General features: G+C 43.4%; 1 protein-coding gene across 5 annotated transcripts; it reads right to left on the bottom strand.

The window, feature by feature from the left end:
* Nucleotides 1-339: 339 nt before the first annotated feature.
* On the bottom strand, nucleotides 340-19,387 carry LOC147061930 (carbohydrate sulfotransferase 11-like). Of its 5 annotated transcripts, none has more exons than XM_085915520.1 (5): nucleotides 18,818-18,959; nucleotides 17,982-18,072; nucleotides 4,397-4,473; nucleotides 3,654-3,818; nucleotides 340-3,110 (listed from the first exon to the last, which is right to left on the bottom strand). In XM_085915520.1, the coding sequence occupies exons 2-5, from the start codon at nucleotides 18,064-18,066 to the stop codon at nucleotides 2,430-2,432; spliced, it is 1,008 nt and encodes a 335-aa protein (XP_085771646.1). In that variant the 5' UTR covers nucleotides 18,067-18,072; nucleotides 18,818-18,959; the 3' UTR covers nucleotides 340-2,429. The 5 variants fall into 5 exon arrangements, with proteins under 5 accessions (XP_085771646.1, XP_085771648.1, XP_085771644.1 ...); XM_085915522.1 differs by having other exon boundaries at nucleotides 3,654-3,815; XM_085915518.1 differs by lacking the exon at nucleotides 17,982-18,072 and having other exon boundaries at nucleotides 18,818-19,387.
* Nucleotides 19,388-20,170: the final 783 nt, after the last annotated feature.

The raw sequence follows: 20,170 nt of genomic DNA, 5'->3' as shown, positions 1-20,170 counted from the left end.
TATCCTGAAAAGCTGTACCCAAGCACTACCCCTTTTATAAAACATCATTTTTTTGCTGTTCATGACTGCAAGCCTATGCAATGTTGATGTTGGTGGATTCCACCACTTCATGTCCCTGGTGGGCCCTAACAAGGGAAGCTCTGACCCGAGCTGGGCTTCACTCAAGTTTCGACCACAGTCATGCCGTTGTTTATACAGTATTGCTGCCCAGTGCGAAACAGGCGGCAATAGTGGAGGGATGGCAAGCTTACTGGAATTGGGCAGTGACTGTAAGCTGAAAAGAAAACCATTCAGATTGGTAAAACACTGTGAACTGAAAGAGACAAGTAAGTCGGTTCGTAACAAATAAAGTTTGGATTTTTATTTGGCATCGCTTTATGTGCAAAAAAACAAGTAACAGACTCTTTGTATCTAATCCCTAGTCACTCAAACTCAGCATACAAAGTCTATTAATAGTAGGGGTGGGAGCAAATATAGACATTGTTAACCCTTGCAGTACACTAGAATTGCGTAATACACAAACATGGACGTTGCAACGATTTTATCTCTAATAGATGATAATAATAGATGAAATGTAAATGTAATTTCTTTATTTACAATTTTTCTTTGATGCAAAAGGACAGCTTTTGCCTCTTTCAGTTACATAGATATTGTCATAGTTGGTTTTCATCCATTGATATTGCATAATCCATGTAATGTTACTCTTGGTGGCAAAATATCTCAACGATATCAACTTGCATATTTCTCCCCCCTAGCTACTAAGACGACATACATCACTGTACAACAATAAATACCTAATGCATCGATAGTTATAATTTAACATTTTTCCAGATACCAGAGGAGCTTTGGACTGAATTTTCATGTTCACAGTCAGTACCTGCAAAAGGAGAACCAGCTCCACAACAATAAGGCTTCACTCATTGGTCCCAGGCTCAAAGAGCCATGATCGTTTCATGTAAGATACGGCTCCTTGCTGTTCGTTTAATCGATTATATCGATGCGTCATTCTTTTCAGGGGTTACACCCACCCCAAACTCCATGTGGCATTTTTCAGAAACACAGTGGAGGCTAGTTTACTCATGAGACATTGTTTCGTCAGTACTTTGGAAATGCGGAGTCAGACAACGAGCAACAAACATTCTGCTGCAAAGTATATTTAAAGGCTAAAAGAAAGTTAGAATGACTGCTAAGAAACAGACAACATTAGCACAATTATTTCACATGGAGCCTGGCCAGTAGTCACTCATCACACTGAACATTGTCAAAGACATAGTGCACCTTTATATGTTGCAGAAGAAGCAGTCATGTAGCCACACACTGATCCACTTCAACGGTGAAGTGGCTTTTGTGGTCAACTTCAGACAATATGCACGACAGCTCATGTAAAAGCATTACAAACTTCATCCGGGTTAAGTCCAATCAAGTCAGTGTTTCACTTTTTACCCGACTACTTCTGGTGGTGTGTCTTCACTATAAGAGCGTCTGGAAGTTCACCAAACTTTACAGCAGCATGGAGTATGGAGCATGGACCTTTCCACAGTTGAATAATTACACGAAGGCCAGAAATACCTCTCCATTGCGATTATTTGTGACATTGTAAATTGTAACAGGTCATGTCTATAGCCTCATTTTGTAGACAGGCTTGTTTTCCTTGCCTAAGAATGGACTGTATGTGGGATCTTGTGAACATTTTCATGAAAAAAGGTTCATTGTTAAGCTGCACCATTAATTCATAGTATTTAGTGACAGTTTTGTTGTTGCATACCATATTAATCCACAGGGTAATATTTTTGTTAATCTATTGATGTTCAAACATTTAAAATTATTTATGAAAATGAATGAATGAATGAATGAATGAATGAATGAATGAATGAATGTACTAAGGGTTATATATTTTTGATAGCAAAATGAAGCTTCAAATTTGCTTTATGAACAGGTTGTATTTTGACTCCTCTAGATGGCACTGTTGGTTTCTATAAAGGGGAATAAGAAATGACAAGTCAGTGTGCTTTCAGCCAAATGTCAAACTGAGTGTCCCATTTGGAAAAGTCAAAAAGTACAACTGATTCATGAAGCAAATTTAAGCGTCATTTTCCCATCACAGTATGTTTAAAAATCCATTTTCTCCAACTTTTTCATGATGTCATTGTACTTTACTTTGAATTAACCTGACCAGGGTAATAAAAAATCTATTATCAGAAATCTGACTTTTTTTTCCCCCTTGCGTATAAACGATCAGGATTTTATTTTAAGGCTATATCGTGCAGCTCTTGATCAAGTAAATCTCACCAGAAAATAAAAAAAAATCTCTGCGTATGAGGCTCATCACACAGCAAGGAGGAGGAGGAATCAGTCCACAGTGATGAAAAAGTGCAAATTCCCCATCCCAAAGAAAACTACATCTAAATTACAAGATCAAGCCCCTCTCATCAAGTTCTCAGATACTCCGGGGTGGAGTAGTTGAAGAGCAAGAAGTCCATATGATAAAGGTTGAACAGTCTCTTCTGGTAAAAAGGACTAATGTGTTTAAAGAAGCGTGCCGCCATGTTGCCATCCGTCCTGGTGCTTTTACTGGACGTTGGGAACTCAACTGTGTCCTCCACCCCCGCCAACGAAAGCACGGCACGGGCGTCTCGCTCCAGCGTCTCATACTTGCCCACCACGTCGTAGTGGATCATACACGGATGGCAGAGGGAGTGCACCCTCTCCCAATGCTCATTGAAAAGCTCCTCTCGTTGGGTCCGAGGGTCTACCAGATACTGGACAAACTCGTGGAAAGACACGTCATTCCCAGTCTCCAGAGCCTCCGGGTCTGGGTTTTTCCGGTGCCGTCGGATGATCTTCGTCCCGTAGCGCTTGTGGAAAGCTGTGTTGTAGCTACGCGTGAACTTGTTGCGGTAAGCTGACACCAGGCGCTCAAAAGGCTCCCTCACGAAGATGAACTTGAGGTAACTGCGGAGGCGGCGGTTGATCTCAGGGGCCGAGAACTCGGACAGTGTGCGCAGGTTGCCTGCTACGTGGGCCTCATTGGCGGGGATAGCAAGGGGTTCGGTGTAACGGCCGTCGCTGGTGAGGACCATGAGGATGCGCTTCCAGTTGGTGCAGGCCACCTGGAAGGGAGACCGCATTACATGACCCAGACATACCAACATAAAATGAATGCCATTTTAACCTCATTTTAGAACATTACGATAAAAAAAATATGGATTACAGATTATTTGAATATGATAAAATATTCCTTTTCTGTACCACTGCAAGTGCAAAAGTTGATGCCCAATTACCCTAAATTCTCCGTAAATTCCACTTACACCTCAGGCTAAACTGATCTACTCCCTCAAATAAAAAGCTTGCTTGTGTTGAGATATGTGACTTCAACATGAAGCTTACCATTGCAAAACTCTTATTCATGTGTGTCTCTACATCTGTATCTTACTGTGCCCAGGTGATCAAAGTGTATACACCAAAGGAGTGGCACAATGTCCAGTGAAATGAAGCAAAAAATGTGGCAAAACGTTCATTCTTCACAGTTTTCATTTCTGTATGTATTTATTATGTTACAATATTAGAAGGTTGTATTTTCATACAAGTGTTCTGCGTTATAACCGTGGCCATGGAACAAATTAACTGTGTTCGGAAAGGTCATATTTACCAACCTTGGGTACATAGCAGTAAATGAGGCTGTGTTTGTCATCCACAATGAGGTGTTTAAGATCTTCTGGGGAAAGGACTTGCCGCTTCTTCGTATGACTCAGACAAGCCTGCTCCAGCAGCTCCCTGCGACCTTGAAGTGACTTCTGATCAGCCAACAGCTGCCGCTGCTTGAAGGACAAGGGTTAAAATAACATAAACAGGGACGACTTTTAAAAGTGCCGACTAGTTGCAGGGTGACATGAACAGCTGTAGAATACAATTTTGCAGGAAAGCCATGATCTCCAAGCTGTAGTTTTTTTAAGATTTTCTTTTCCACAATTGTAAACATTCATTCATTCATTCATTTTCTGAACCGCTTAGTCCCCACGGGGGTCGCGGGCGTGCTGGAGCTTATCCCAGCCGTCATCGGGCAGTAGGCGGGGGACACCCTGAACTGGTTGCCAACCAATCGCAGGGCACACAGAGACGAACAACCATTCGCACTCGCACTCACACCTAGGGACAATTTGGAGTGCTCAATCGGCCTATCAAGCATGTTTTTGGGATGTGGGAGGAAACCAGAGTGCCCGGAGAAAACCCACGCGGACACGGGGAGAACATGCAAACTCCACACAGGGAGCAATAGTAAACAACTTACAGCAAAGTTATCAGTTGTGTTATGTCGTTATTTTAATACTGCAGCAGAAGGATGACAAAAATTTTTAATGTATCAAACAGAAGCAAACTATTTGACGTGTGTTCTTACCTGGTCTCCACTATAGAGGGTCTGCAGTGGACTTCTCCTGCTTTTCTTTGGCGTGCTACTGGTCCCAACACTGGGTTCTGCAATCAGACATTTTTGGGTCATATTCTCAAGCTTGGTTTATGCCTGATGCGTGAACGCTGCCCGTGGATGTAAGACGTGGGGAATCTGGCCGGCACGTGTTTTATGGCATTTTATATACTCTGTATGGCTTGCTCCTGCAGTTAGGCGATATTCTCCCATATTCTAGGGGGAAGTGAAAAACGTCTACAGCATACGAACAACAACCTTATAACATAAGTAAGGAATTATACTTTTAATGACATGGCGACACTTGCAGGTTAAACAATGATAACACTTTTGTGTGTTTTTTAGTGTTGGAGGTGATAAGCTAAACTCTTTCAGAATTGTTGGTCTAATCTTTGTTCCACTTTGATCTCCAGTCTTCCCACTGGCATCCTTTCTTGCTTTTATAAAAACAATATCTTAAGTTCGTCCAATTTTTTTAATCACTGTGAAAATGGCAGGAAAGTCACAGGTATTGAAATTTTACTCTAGATGTGGGGTGGCCCAAGGGTGACCAGAATAGCTCATTGCTCCGCCCCCAGGGTTGGCTCCTGCTCTGGTTTCTCCTTCTCCATCATTTATTTGATAGGAACTTCATGTCCTATCCAATGCCTATGTAGACTTATTTAACCTTTTAAGGGGGTCTTTTCTTTAACATTCCCTAAAAAAAATTGCCAGTAGGACCAGTCCTAACATAACTGATAGAAAAGTTGCATTCTTCTTTTCACTGTGCCTTTTCCCACTCCCATCCCCCATCCATCCAAGACTGACTGCGGTATTGAGGTCTGGGTAAAAAAGCCGAGTTGATTAGTTTTGCACATGTGGCTGAAACAATGTATAGGTCTGCTTCACAACTTTACACAAAGCCTTCCTACATGGAGGAGAATGGACTTCATGATTGATGACACGAGGAAAGTTCTTTAAAAAGCTCTTGTAGGTATTACAGATCAAATCTACATTGGATGGCAGTCTTTACAGTATACGAGAAACTGGAATTTACTTCAGTATACAGAATATCTCCACAATTCATTTCCCAAAGGGGAATTAGTATCAGAAAAAGCTCCCCTATGGTCTGGAGCCTTGAGCAGGAACAGACAACGCCTGGACTGAGGGCTTGAGTTGGAAGAAGAAAAAAAAAAAAAAAAAGGATTTTACCAGTTTGACTAAAGCCTAAATGAATATGTGATTTAGAGCCTTAATAGCATGTCGTGGCAGCACAGAATGCAGCCTACTAGTGGAAAGTAAATACACATGACACGGTGTCTGTGAGACTTGGGAATTTCAACTTACAGTTTAGCGGTATGTCTTTATTTCTTTATCTTTAACAAGTGACATCTTGATCTCATACACAAGGGTGTTGATAAAAAAAAAAAAAAAACTTATTTGATATCATTTAGGCTGTCACTATTGAATCTTCATTAGAATCATTTATTCTATCGATTATTCCATTCAAATAACTGGACACAATTTTGTTTGTGTTAAGGTGTATTTAAAAAATATTTTCTACGATTACTGTTTATACATCAATTATTTTAGTTTATTTGGTATTATTTAGTGATGAAAAGAAACAAAGAAAGATCAGTTAAGCAATATCACACAAGTAGGATCGATGGTCATTGCATTTCCAAAGTAAAATCACATCATTGCAAATGTCTTAATTTAGTTATGCACAAAAGATAAATCAAATGATTGTTTTTCAAATCTGCCTATTCCTTGATCACAATATATTTGGAGTGGAACAACATCGCTCATCGCTGATTCAGAATTCACCACTTCCACCACATTCTTTGGGATTGCTTGAGAAAATGATACAAATTAAATTGCTTGTCCAATAAAACAAACTACAGGCACACTCAAAATAAATGTATTACACCTTAAAGTTACAGCTCACATTTTGGCCGTTTCAAACCTTTCCTGTCACTATGTGACAGTATTCAGGATATGACTATGAGACAGTAAATTCAATGAATACACTAAGATATATATACATATATATATATATATATATATATATATATATATATATATATATATATATATATATATATATATATATATATATATATATATATATATATATATATATATATATATGTATATATATATATATATATATATATATATATATGTATATATATATATATATACATGGACCATCCCTTTGCTAGTCACATGAGATGGTGGTCCAATTAAAAAAAAGAATAAAAAATAAATAAATAAAAAATAAAAAAAAAAATATATATATATATATATATATATATATATATATATATATATATATATATATATATATATATATCGTTTTGTTTATCTCATGTGACTAGCAAAGGGATGGTCCATGTGTATTGGCTTGTATACTGCTTCTTGAACGATGATGCTGTGATTAAAAATTGCAATGAATTATTGCATCAAACGTATCATGAATTCATAGTAACTCAGCAATTCATATTTAAATCATGATTGAGTTCTCAGATTTACGGCTTTCTTAACTCACTGCTTTTCAAGTGCACAGGATGCATTTAATAGCTAGAGAACAAGGTAGGTCACCAGCGGTTGATGGAAAGTATGAAAGCCAAACAGGCCTGTAAATAAGAGTGAAAGAAGCCTGTGTCCACCAGATGTGTCTTTTCCTAAGCTGGCAGTGCTTGCAAGCTCATTTGCAATGCACTTCCTTCAGCAATAATCACATTAGAAATGCCTACTTGCACCTCAGCTCGCCTTTGTGTGAACACGGTTACTGAATTTGCTCCATAGTTAAAATGATTAACTCCGTGGTTTAAGATGACTTAATCTTCCTTCACACTGCTGATAATTACCAGAGGCCGCTTGTTGATGGTGAGAATGTGAAGTATTGATAGATGGACTTGTATGTTCAATAAATGACCTGGCTTTGTCACTTGTGCAAGTTGCCGGAATGTGGGGCAGATAAGTGTCTTGTTAAAAAAGAAAAATCATTGATCCAACTCAATTATGGTGAATTTGATCAGGGCACAGGTCAGATTCTAAGCCACACCGACGTGTGTGTGAATGTCATCCTATTTCACTCATCAATATGACAACAGCGAGCATCCTAAAATTTTTTGAAATCAATTTATTGAGCACATTATTGTCATCATCATTTTACTTTTGAAATCATCCCACTGGCACAAACGCAGCTATGGAGGGGGGCATCGGAACAATCAGACAATCAGTGGTGGGGATAGACACATGAGGTCCAAGGACAGTTTCAAGTGGTCAGTAATAATCACCAGCTCATTTTGGATGACTGGCACCTATTTATGTTGTCTGTGGTTTTCCCCTTCCAATTCCAGTTCTTTGAGACTTTTGTGATTAAGGGCTATCACAACAAACTTGACTTGCTGTAATGTGACTTCTGCCTAGACTGAAGTGCATCTGAATCTCACTTTGTTTAGCCTTGCCCTCCCTCTTCAATTAAATTCTTCCACTGATCGTGCACCACATTCCATTGGCAGCATGACATTCCTGTGTCTGTCTGATTTCCTCTACCGGTGCCCTGTTCAGCTTGATACTGTCTGAGAGGGAAGTTTGGTGTCGAGTCTAATAAATTGATAGTCTTGGCATTCTTTTATGCATCTGTCTTTTGTTTTATTTAAGCAACATCATGTTTGTTTTGGTCACTACAATGTAGATTTGAAAATTCCATACCATAATCTCTTGTCTGCAACCTATTCATGTAAAAGGTTAATATTTTGTTTTTGTATAACCATCTTTTTCTGTGTCATACGCTCTGACACACTAGAAAGCCACAGCTTCCTCTCAAACCCAGGAAGTGAAGCAATACAGACGGTTGATGCTGAGCCCTTACAAAAACAGGCCAGTGTTCAGGGTCAGGGTTCAGTGTCTGTTAAGTGCTTAAAGTATACGCAGTGGTATTAATATTTCATTCCCGAATAAACATGAGTCCACTCAGTCAACGTGAAATTATAAACAGGACAGCATGAGTTTAAAACAATTGGTGGGAGAAGGATGTTCGTTAATGTGTGTGCCAGTTCTTTAATCTTCAATCAGCACATAATCAGGGTCCTGCTTCGTGAGCAAATTAGATTCCCTGTTTAAAAAAACTCTTCCTCTCAGTGATCATGATAAAGAGCTGAGAACATTATGTGACATTGACTGAGTAAATATTTACTTTGTGAAGTAAAAAGCTTTCACCCACTAAATCCTCTTTTTAGCAAGGCCATGTACAGCAGAAAAGTAATAGCCCACATAATACAAGTGTAAGTAGAAGAGCATATGATGTCAGTGCTAGCTTGACATTTCTATTCGCGTAACAACCTGAAAGTATTTGTTAGATTTGTGATTTAGTGCAGTATACTGGGACACAATGACGCTAGATTAGAAAGGTCCCGACAAATTTGGACACATTGATTGTCTAAAACGTCTTGGTATGATGAAGCATTAATGTTCTTGAGAAACCAAAGAGACCAGTCAAACTGTGGTTGATTATTTCATCCACGTCAAGTATACATGGAAAGTACATTTTGGTCCTGAAAAGGAAACTAAAGCCAAACAAGAACAACAAGAAGCTTCCTTTACACTGGGCAGACACATGAGCAGGCTTAAGTGCGACACATGGTTGCAATTACACCGGCAAGATGATGTGAGTTTACAAAAGGTGATATCCTTTGTAAGGTTGTGCAGACACTTGCTTTTAAATGTTCCTTTTAATGATAGGGTATAAACTGGGGTAGTTGTCCAGTTCCAGGATGAAATATTTATGTTGTGCCACTTATCCCCAGTCAGCACAGCACAGGTGTGGCTCATCCCAATCAACCAAGCTGTTCCACATCATCTCGTCGGAGGCGGTCTACAAAACCCCCTGAGAGACAGTGCTCGACGCTTCGACGTTAACCTTCCGTGGTCAGCGCTCAACTACACGTCAAACCAGCGTCTCCTCCCTCCTATCCACTTTGGATCACCCCTTTTTTGTGAGAGAAGTAAATATATTGTTTTTTGCCCTAAAACCTCAGTTTTTGTGTCTTGTCTCCTGGGTTCTCTGCATTTTTGGCTCACCACCCCAGCTGAGCGTAACAGAACGTCGAAGCCATCATGAGCCAAGCCGGGACCCCGGGGGCCGGGCAGCCAAGATCATCCGAATTACTTGGTTCTGTGGCAACACTTTCCAACCAAGTGCAGTCTATTGCAGGAGCGCTATCTGGCATTCAACGGTCCCTGGATGCACTTACTGTCCGTGCCTCGGCCGAAGGAAATCCCGCTCCCGTTCATGGCCCTGCCTCTGCTTCCAACCAACAACCAACAACCCAGCCCTGTCCTTCCCAACCCACAGCAGTCTCAGTCCGAGCCTGGCCTAGTCAGCCCTAGGCCTTTCAACGGTGACTTCAATCTGAGCAGAGGTTTTTTGGCACAATGTGAGTTACTTTTTACCCATCAGCCCTCTAAATATTCCTCTGACGGGTCTAAAATTGCTTTTGTCATGTCCCTTCTGGTCGAGGACGCCCTCCGCTGGGCCATTGCGGCAGTTGAGAACAACCCAGTTTTTTTTACCGACTACTCTCAGTTCAAGAGTGAGTTTCGGGCTGTGTTTGATCACCCTGCAGATGGTCAAGATGCTTCTAGCCGCCTGCTGGTTATCCGCCAGGGGTCGCGTTCAGTGGCTCAATATACGCTGGAATTTCGGATCCTTGCTGCAGAGAGCCGTTGGAATGACCAAGCCCTCCTCAGTGTCTTTCGCAAGGGGCTGAGGGATTCTATTAAGGACCTCATTGTCCGTGACAGCCCGGAGACCCTTAACGGGCTAATATCCCTGGCTCTCAAGATGGACGCACGACTTCAGGAGCGGCGTACAGACCGAGCCCAACGTAGCCCCCTACAGTCTGTCCCCCGTCGTTTTGCTTCTGTGTTCCCCACCTCACCTTCCAGGCCAACTCCTCATACTCAGGACCCTATGCTTCCCCCGTTCCTATCTACTTCAGGGTCTGGGGAGCCCATGGAGGTTGGCCGATCACGGATCTCGCCAGCAGAAAAGCAGCTGAGGCTGAGCAATGAACAATGTTTCTACTGTGGAGAATCAGGACATTTTCATCCGGTCCTGCCCAAAAGGCCCAGCTCGCCAGTAGGGGCTATACAGGTGAGCAACACCACCATTCCCCAGCCCAAGGTTTGTTCCAACCGTCTTTTCCCCGCAACCCTGGCCTGGGGCAAAGAAACATTGTCTGTTAGTGCATTTATTGATTCTGGTGCGGACGAGAGCCTTATGGACATTTCCTTCGCACGCCAGGCCGGAATTCCTTTGGTTCCCTTAGATCAATCCCTGTCTCCCAGAGCCATCGATGGTCACTCGTTAGGAACCATTTCCTTCTCCACTGAACCTCTTATGCTCACGCTCTCAGGGAATCATACTGAGCCCATCCGTTTTTTTTGTCCTTCATGCCCCTACTGCTCCCTTGATATTGGGGAGACCTTGGTTGGAGAGGCATGAACCTCACATCTCCTGGGCCTCTGGTCGGATTTTGGGATGGAGCACAGCCTGTCATGCGACCTGTCTACGCTCTGCCCTTTCACCTCCAAGTAGTCCCAGACCCATGCCCGTAACCCCTGATATCTCTGGAGTTCCGAGTATTTACCATGACCTTGCCTCAGTATTTAGTAAGGATAAAGCCCTTTTACTTCCCCCTCACCGGCCATACGATTGTGCGATCGACCTCCTTCCCGGGGCCCCCTATCCTAAGGGGCGACTCTACAACCTCTCCCTTCCAGAGAAGGAGGCGATGCGCAATTATGTTGCAGAGTCCCTGCTCTCAGGTTTCATAAGACCATCATCATCTCCCTTAGGGGCAGGTTTTTTTTTTGTGGACAGGAAGGATGGCGGCCTGAGACCTTGCATTGACTACCGTGGTCTTAATGACATCACAGTAAAAAACAAGTACCCTTTGCCCCTTATTAGTTCCACTTTTGAGCCTCTTGCTCATGCCCGGGTGTTCACCAAGCTAGATCTCCGCAACGCCTACCACTTAGTCCGGATCAGAGAGGGCGACGAATGGAAGACAGCTTTCAACACCCATCTCGGCCATTTTGAGTACCTTGTGATGCCTTTTGGCTTGTCCAACGCACCAGCGGTTTTCCAATGCCTGGTAAATGATGTGTTAAGAGACATGTTGAACATCTTTGTGGTGGTGTACCTGGACGACATCCTCATCTTCTCCAGGTCATTGAAGGAACACCACCAGCATGTGCGTTTGGTTCTCCAACGGCTGTTGGAGAATCGCCTGTTCGTTAAAGCCGAGAAGTGTGTCTTCCACTCTGACTCTGTTACGTACCTGGGAAACATAGTGGAGGCTGGACGGATGAGTGTCGATCCCTCCAAAGTCAAGGCTGTGGAGGAGTGGCCGCGTCCTACCAACCGGACTCAGCTCAGACGATTCCTGGGTTTCGCAGGCTTCATACGCCGCTTCATCAAGGGATATAGTCAAATCGCTGCCCCTCTCAATGCCCTGACCTCCATCACACGCCCCTTTTCCTGGACGCCCGAAGCCGAGACGGCCTTCACCAGACTCAAGGGTCTGTTCTCTTCAGCTCCAGTGCTTGTCCACCCTGACCCTGAGAGACAATTCATTGTGGAAGTGGATGCTTCTGATACGGGCGTTGGGGCAGTCCTCTCCCAGCGGTCGGAGGAGGATCAGAAGGTGCATCCGTGCGCTTATTTCTCTAGAAGTTACGACCCAGCGGAGAGGAACTATGATGTGGGAAACAAGGAGCTGCTGGCGGTCCATGATGCCCTGAGGGAGTGGAGACACTGGTTGGAGGGAGCAAAACTGCCTTTTGTCGTGTGGTCAGATCACAAGAACCTGACCTACTTAAGAACAGCAAAAAGGATCAACTCCAGGCAGGCCCGCTGGGCTCTGTTCTTAAGCCGGTTTGATTTCACTCTCACATACCGCCCAGGGTCAAAGAACGTCAGAGCTGACGCCCTTTCCCGTCAGTTCTCTGAGGGCCCTGCTGTCCCGGAGATATCCGACACCATCCTTCTTCCTGCCCGTGTGGTTGGGGCAGTCTCCTGGCCCATAGATTCTGTTGTAATGGAGGCCCTGCAGACCCAACCTGACCCTGGCAATGGACCCCCGAACAGGCAGTTTGTTCCAGATGCTGCCCGTCCTCGAGTGTTAGAGTGGGGTCACTCCAGCCGTGTTTCATGTCACCCCGGAGAGCGCCGGACAGCGGAGTTCGTCGGCCGGAGATTCTGGTGGCCCACCCTTAAGAAGGATGTGAAGGAGTATGTTGCTGCCTGCACAGTCTGTGCCCGTAGTAAGGCTTCCCATCGCCCTCCAGCAGGCCTCCTACAACCCCTTCCAATTCCGAGTCGGCCGTGGTCTCACATTGGCATGGACTTTGTCACTGGACTTCCCTTGTCCCAGGGTTATGACACCATCCTGACTGTGGTCGACCGGTTCTCTAAGGCCGTCCACTTCATTCCCCTCCCCAAGCTTCCTTCTGCTGCTGAAACGGCTGACCTCCTCACCCTCCATGTCGTACGCCTCCATGGTATTCCCTCAGACATTGTGTCGGATCGTGGTCCCCAATTCATCTCCAAGGTGTGGCAGGCTTTTTGCAAGGGAATTGGAGCCACGGCCAGCCTTTCCTCCGGGTACCATCCTCAGTCCAATGGGCAGACTGAACGCGCCAACCAGGCAGTGGAAGAGACCCTTCGCTGCGTTGCCTCCAGCAACCCCTCTTCCTGGGCTAAGTACCTACCCTGGGTTGAGTATTCCCTCAACACATTGGAGAGCTCTGCCACCGGAATGTCTCCATTTCAATGCTCTCTGGGTTACCAGCCTCCCTTGTTTCCTCAGCAGGAACTGGAGGTGGCAGTTCCATCCACCAGGGCCCACCTCCGCCGGTGTCGACACATCTGGAGGACTGCTCGGGCTGCGCTACTCCGTGCCTCAGTACGATCTCAGCGTGATGCTAACCGGCGGAGGAGGCATGCCCCGGTTTACCAGCCTGGCCAGAAAGTTTGGCTATTGGCCCGGGACTTGCCCCTCCAAACCTCTCAGACGTCTACCCGCAAGTTGAACCCTCGGTTTGTCGGTCCCTACACCGTGGACCGCATCATCGGCCCTTCCGCAGTGCGTCTGAATCTCCCTCCTGCTCTCAAAGTGCACCCAGTTTTCCATGTGTCCCAGCTGAAGCCAGTCGCCACCAGTCCCCTGGCACCGGCGGTTTCTGCTCCCCCGCCACCTCGACTACTGGCTGATGGTGATCCTGTTTGGTCGGTTCGTAAACTGCTGGCCGTCCGTCGCCGGGGAAGAGGCCTCCAGTTCTTGGTGGACTGGGAGGGCTTCGGCCCTGAAGATCGTAGCTGGGTGCCCAGGTCCTACCTTGCTGACCCTTCGTTGTTGGATGACTTCTACCGGGACAATCCGGGTGCCCAGGGACGGTCGTCCGGTGCCTCCCCTCAGGGGGGGGGTACTGTTGTGCCACTTATCCCCAGTCAGCACAGCACAGGTGTGGCTCATCCCAATCAACCAAGCTGTTCCACATCATCTCGTCGGAGGCGGTCTACAAAACCCCCTGAGAGACAGTGCTCGACGCTTCGACGTTAACCTTCCGTGGTCAGCGCTCAACTACACGTCAAACCAGCGTCTCCTCCCTCCTATCCACTTTGGATCACCCCTTTTTTGTGAGAGAAGTAAATATATTGTTTTTTGCCCTAAAACCTCAGTTTTTGTGTCTTGTCTCCTGGGTTCTCTGCATTTTTGGCTCACCACCCCAGCTGAGCGTAACAATTTATATAATAAAGTTCCCTGCTGGTTTGTACTCAGGCAGCTTGAGGCAGGCTGACCGCATTTACACAGGATATCACGTTGAGACAGGACACTTGACTTTGTCACTTATTTCCGGTCATTCTGCTTTTTGTTTTTTATCATGTAACGTGGCAGTAACTGGGCAGTGGAACGATTGCAACCATTATCCGAAATGCTTTGATACTAAGCACCTGTCTATCTCTTTCACCTGTGTTGGGGGCCAAAGAAAATCAGAAGGCTTGAACAAAGCTTGTGGAATTCACACTGGTTATATAAACCACTTTTTAGTCAAGTGTCAAAGCAATTTTATGTGTTGTCCAGTGTCAGTTTGCCCTTAGCCATTTGATTATACAAGTACATACTGGACTTTCATATGGCTCAAAACTGCAATGCACTAGGGCGGAAGAAAATAGAAGAAAAATCATTGTGACATTTCCACATGCAATATGTGTATCACAAAGATGTGCAATAAATTGAAATGGTGTGGAATTGTATTTATGTTTAGCTTCAGAGAGCATTTGGAGGAATAGTGTTGTCACGATACCGAAATGTTGGCTTCGATACTAAACTTGCATAGAGTACCTCGATACTGGCACCAAAACGGTACTTTGACAAATCTGAAAATATTGCAAGAATAAAACCGACAAAAGAGCTTTATTTTCTTTGATTATTATTTCTAACTTGAAATATAAGAATATGCTACATCAGAAAATAACATTTTAAAGCAATACTTGTTAACACATAAGCAAAGATAATATTGTTAAAGGAAACTAAATCCTGACCTATTTAAGTGATGTCTATCTACCCTAGTGCAGTATTGAGCAAGGTGAATGATAAAAGGTCGAGGACAGGTCTTACAGACTTACACATTTCTGGTTACGTGTCTAGTTTCAAATAAGTGTGTGTCTCTTTCACGCTGACAGTAAGTGTGAGCTAAAATTATCTGTGGTGGACTGACTCACTCAAAAGGCCTTAATGTCTTCAGCTTAAAGCTGTGAGGAGGAATCCATCACTGTAACGACTCAGGAGAACCAACTTTACCTCTTTGAGTCAACTGTGGCACATTGGTGAGAAACTTGTCTGGTCCTGACTTTTTGTAAACGGGATGCACTGTAGACTTATGGTGATTCCGATGGAGCTGTTAGCAAATTAGCACATGAAAATGGGTTTGACTTTAGTAAACACTCACGACATTGCTTTGTTTTCCACAAGTGCACACATAGCAAATTGCAGTGCTTCACACTGTGATGATACTTGGCAGGGTCGCAAACTCAATTGACACACTGCACAACTATGTGACAAGTGAGTTGCTGACTCCGTTGAGTCAAATAAAAAAACTCGAGTGGTACACCTTTTCTTCTGCACCTTTTGATTTATTGTTTTCGCATTCTATAAAGATATTAAACTAGTTTTGATCAGTGAAGCACAAAGAGTTTAATACTGGACTGTTGATTTGTCAAGCCTTTTAAGTTTGCAATCTACTTTGATTCATAGAGGATGACAAAGATAAGGGTGGTGCCATTATGCTTCTCAAAAGTTTCATTGATTCTATATTGAATGAAAATGAATAAACATCTATACTTGCACCCATATCCAGATCCTGAACATATGCACCAGGACATATGCTCAAAAGGTTCTGTGAAAATCCGTTGTTTTATAATAATTCAGCAAGGACAGTAATATATTTGTATTATTAATTAATTTTAAATGACTGCTGTGAAAAATGCTCTTACGCCTTTGTTGGTTCATGGTCACAAATGTTTGCAAAATGTTTGCCAGATGTTCGCTAACTTTTTTAGTGATTGTCTTTTCATGCAAGGAAATATTGAACATGAAACATGAAAAAATACGATGACAACACAATTGTGACAAGAAAAATTACAGGCGAACGTCTGCCAACAATTTGGCAAACATTTGCTACCTTTAATTAACCCTGTCAAATCTTGCTGAGATTGTAACATTCGCTGCGTTTGAAAACACTCGCAATAGTTCGCCCCTCAGTGGGATAGGGGCTTTACAAAACATTAACAACAAAAGTCCGAATTGGGCACCATGCATTGCAGTGTGAACGTAGCCTTTGAGTGATCATGTAAGGCGTTACACCCATGACCCCATCTATTACCAGTTTCATTCTCAAGCGCAATTTTTTTTTTTCCTGTTTGACTGTTGCACGGAATTCTTGTTTGAGCGGATCAGCCACCACCCGAGACACGTTGGTAGACTGACATTTATAGATAAAATAACCATTAAAGCAATAACGATGACAAGACAGATGAGTTTAGATTGGTACAATGGATAGAGCTTGTATTTCTTTCCTGAGAGCCACCCTGAGGGTGTTGGCACAGGAATTCAGACAATGGATGCAAAACAATAATATGCAACAAGCTTCCTGTACAGCAATGCAGGATACACAGTATGGCTCAGCCAGATAATTGGCTTTCCTAAGATAAATCATTAGTTGGGAAGGCACTGTTATGATCCAACCACACTCTGAAGTGCAAGTGTATTTCTTTAATGTGTATGTTGTATGTCCATGTTTAAAACCGGAGCGTAACCAAGTCATTTATTACCCCATGAGTTTTTTCTTCATAAAACGTTTGCAACAGTGACTATTACACATCAAACATGCCTGCTTGCAATTTTAGAAAGCAGACAGGTTTTTTCCTTGCACAGTCAGATCCGGACAAGAAAAAAAACGACAGCTCGTGCGTTGACATTCATCATGAACTTCACTGGGCCGAAAGTGGCTACTGGCGAGCCTGTGCAGCAGACAAGCCCAGACAGGACAAGCAGCATGCGTGATGTTGCGTGGGCACTGTAGGCTATTCAGGTGTGGAGCTTCATGTGTGAAATCCTGCTCAAATTCAGAATGCATATTTTGTGACAGTGGTTGACTTAACATGTCGGCTGTGATTAGGGTTAGGGTTAGGGTTATACAATTTTATATTCTGTACTGTAGACTGTCATCTTTTTTAAAAGTATTTTTATAGGATAACCTTTCAGAAAAAAACACTTTGCTACAATGTCAAGTAGTCAGTGTACACCCCAAAGTGAATAGGTCCAAATTGGGCCCAGTTTGTCATTTTCATGTGACATGTTAGTTTTACAAGGTCTCGGGTTACGGGGAGATGGTGTGTTAAATTTGATGTTGTCCTTTTAACACTCTCTCATGCTGCTCACTGGAAGTTCAAAGTAGCACCTTGTGGCAAAACAGAAACGGAAAAAAAAATGAGCAGTTGCTTTAATAGCTATGCCCACACCCTGAAAGTGAGCTGCAACACTGTGGCCCGAGAACATACAGTGGCTTAACAGGACCGCTTCTGCTCAGAACAGGCGTGCTCAGCATCATACAGTATCCAGGTGGTCTTGTCAGCCTCTCTGTGCTCAGACCATACAATGCACAATGTATCAAACTGATCTTGCATGGCTGCCGTCCCACAAGGAAGCCTCTTCTAATGATGATGTACAAGATGGATTAAGAGATGGATTATGGGAACAATGTTTTATGCTCTGTTGAGACCAAGACAGTATTCCAACATTGTAACAAAAAAATGAAGGTAAAGGCCAACTGGCCAACACTCTCACCAAACTTAAACTCTACAGAGCATCTGTGGGGCATCCTCAGATGGAAGCTCGAGGAGTGCAAGGTTTATAAGATCCACAAGCTCTACAGTCAATGGGGGGAAATTTTGTACAGGCTCACATGCTTGTGTAGCACCAATCAATCAGAGCCTACTTACTGAGGCTTTGTCTTTTGGTACTGATTCCTCTCCCAGAGAAATCTGCTGTTCCATAGGGAAGTAATATCTGCTTTCTAAAGTCCATGATGGCCTAAGCCCAGGAAACAAAAGAGGGGAGGGGGACACAGAGGAATGCAGGGGGTCTCAAAAGTTTACACTTTCCACATTGCCCTTATTCGTACTTGATGCACATTCATTTCATTAGACACACACTTCATTTGAACTGCCCTCTGTAGATTGACCACATCCTATTGAAAGGCAACCACAACACTATCTTAAAACCACGTTACAAGATAGTGCCCCCCCCCCCCCATGATTCCCCTAATCTTAATGTTACAATATGAAGTCATATGCAAGATAAAGGAAGTCCAAACTACGATTGCATAATCTTGACAGAAGTCTCCTATCAGATAAGAGTTTAAGTACAATATTTAGACTTGTTTTCTAGCATATGTACAACGTACAAATGCATGCATGCCTTTTGTGCACTGGCTCATCTGTACCTATATTATTGTAACGAATAATATTGTCATACTTCAATATTAGAATGAATAGTTCATGATCCAGCTTTTCTGTCAATCAATTCATATAGCAGACAAAAGATCCGATATTTTCCTAAAAATACAACATCTTACTATGGTAATATAACTTTAATACTTTGGCACGGATTGTAAACTTAAACTTAAATGATTTGTCTCAAAAGCCTTCGTTCGTTCTTTTCTTCTTTTTTTACTTTCCTACTCGATCGCAAGGAGCTGATTCGTTGTAGTTGCATTGAGTGTGAGAATAAGAAAAGAAAGTTCTCTTCCGAATCAAAGTGTATTGGGCTGACTTACCAGGCTTGCCGATACTCTGGAAGTAAAGCACTAGGACCAGGAGAGATCCCAGGCACGTCGCCAGAAACAAGCGTCCTCCTCGGGGCATCCTCATTCTGACGCCCGACCGGCTCAGATGCTGGCGGGTTCCTTGTTGCGACCCCTCGCCGCTGCCCACTGGCATCGGCCCCGTTCATAAAAAGAGGGCGCAACTCGCCGAGGAACCGGCAGCTTTTCGGGGAATGAACTGGTGCGAAGAACGTCTACGATCGGCCATCCGAGACAAGTGTGGGCATCGCTTTTTAACTGTTGAGCCTCCAGTGTGGGACATGAGTGACTCACCCACCCGCTGACGCTGCGCCGATGTCAAAGACGTCAAATTAAACCGCCTTCTCTTAAGACATCGGTAACTAGTATGAGGAACCCGAATGGTTAGAAGCACAATCCTTCTTCGCATACACAATTTCCCACGCCGAATCAGAACTTAGAGTAGTTTGTGCAAGTTTTACGAACTTCTTCTTCGCCAAAGATGGAGGGGCTTTGGGAGTTGACGTCACAGTAAATGTCGCTCGTAACGCCCCTCTTGGAAACTTTCTGTTCTTTGCAAGTCTCTTTGCACTGAATAATATTAACTTACTGCTACACAAGTGTCCAAACAAATCTTATCTCCCCCCCCCCCCCAGTGCCCAGTGTGTGTCTTTATTATACCTAGTTGTGTAATTTCCTTCTTCATAATCATCAGAGAAATTAGGAAGGACCTCCGAGGCTGAATGAACCCAATTTGTTTCCGTTGGCCGCTACTTCATTTGACTTTATGGGGACAAAAAAAAAAAAAAAAAAATTACACCAAATTCCAAGGTCCCACACGGACCATGATAAAATCTCGATCAACTTTGCAAGCAGTTTATTAACTTTTTTGAAGCATCCAACAGATTCAAGATTCAAGAAGTTTATTGGCCATTTTTGGGCATGCAAAACAAGGAATTTGACTCCGGTAGATCTCAGCCTCTGTTCAACATTGAGATGACTAACAACATTCAGATGTTGACAAAATATAACAAAAGTTAAAAAAAGACAAGCTCATAATAATAATAATAATAATAATAATAATAATAACAACAACAACAACAACAACAGCAAGACAAACCTAGAGGTGCTAATTTTGTGACCAGCGTAGCCCTCAGAGGCAGTATAATGTAACTGAGGCGTGAGGTCGGGTAATTTTGCAGACAAGAGCATGCAGGAGGATCTGCAAGAGGAAGGTCTGCACCTCTGTGGGAGTGATTACAGCTGACTTCAAGCAGAGCCAAATATAATGATATAATAATAATAGTACAGTGGAGCCTCAGTTTTCGAACGTCCCGGTTCTCGATT

Source organism: Syngnathus leptorhynchus, chromosome 1 (assembly GCF_054491065.1).
Source record: "Syngnathus leptorhynchus isolate UIUO chromosome 1, UIUO_Slep, whole genome shotgun sequence".
NCBI classification, from domain to species: Eukaryota; Metazoa; Chordata; class Actinopteri; order Syngnathiformes; family Syngnathidae; genus Syngnathus; species Syngnathus leptorhynchus.
The sequence above is the reverse complement of the archived record's forward strand: the minus strand, read 5'-3'. Positions and strand labels throughout refer to the sequence as shown.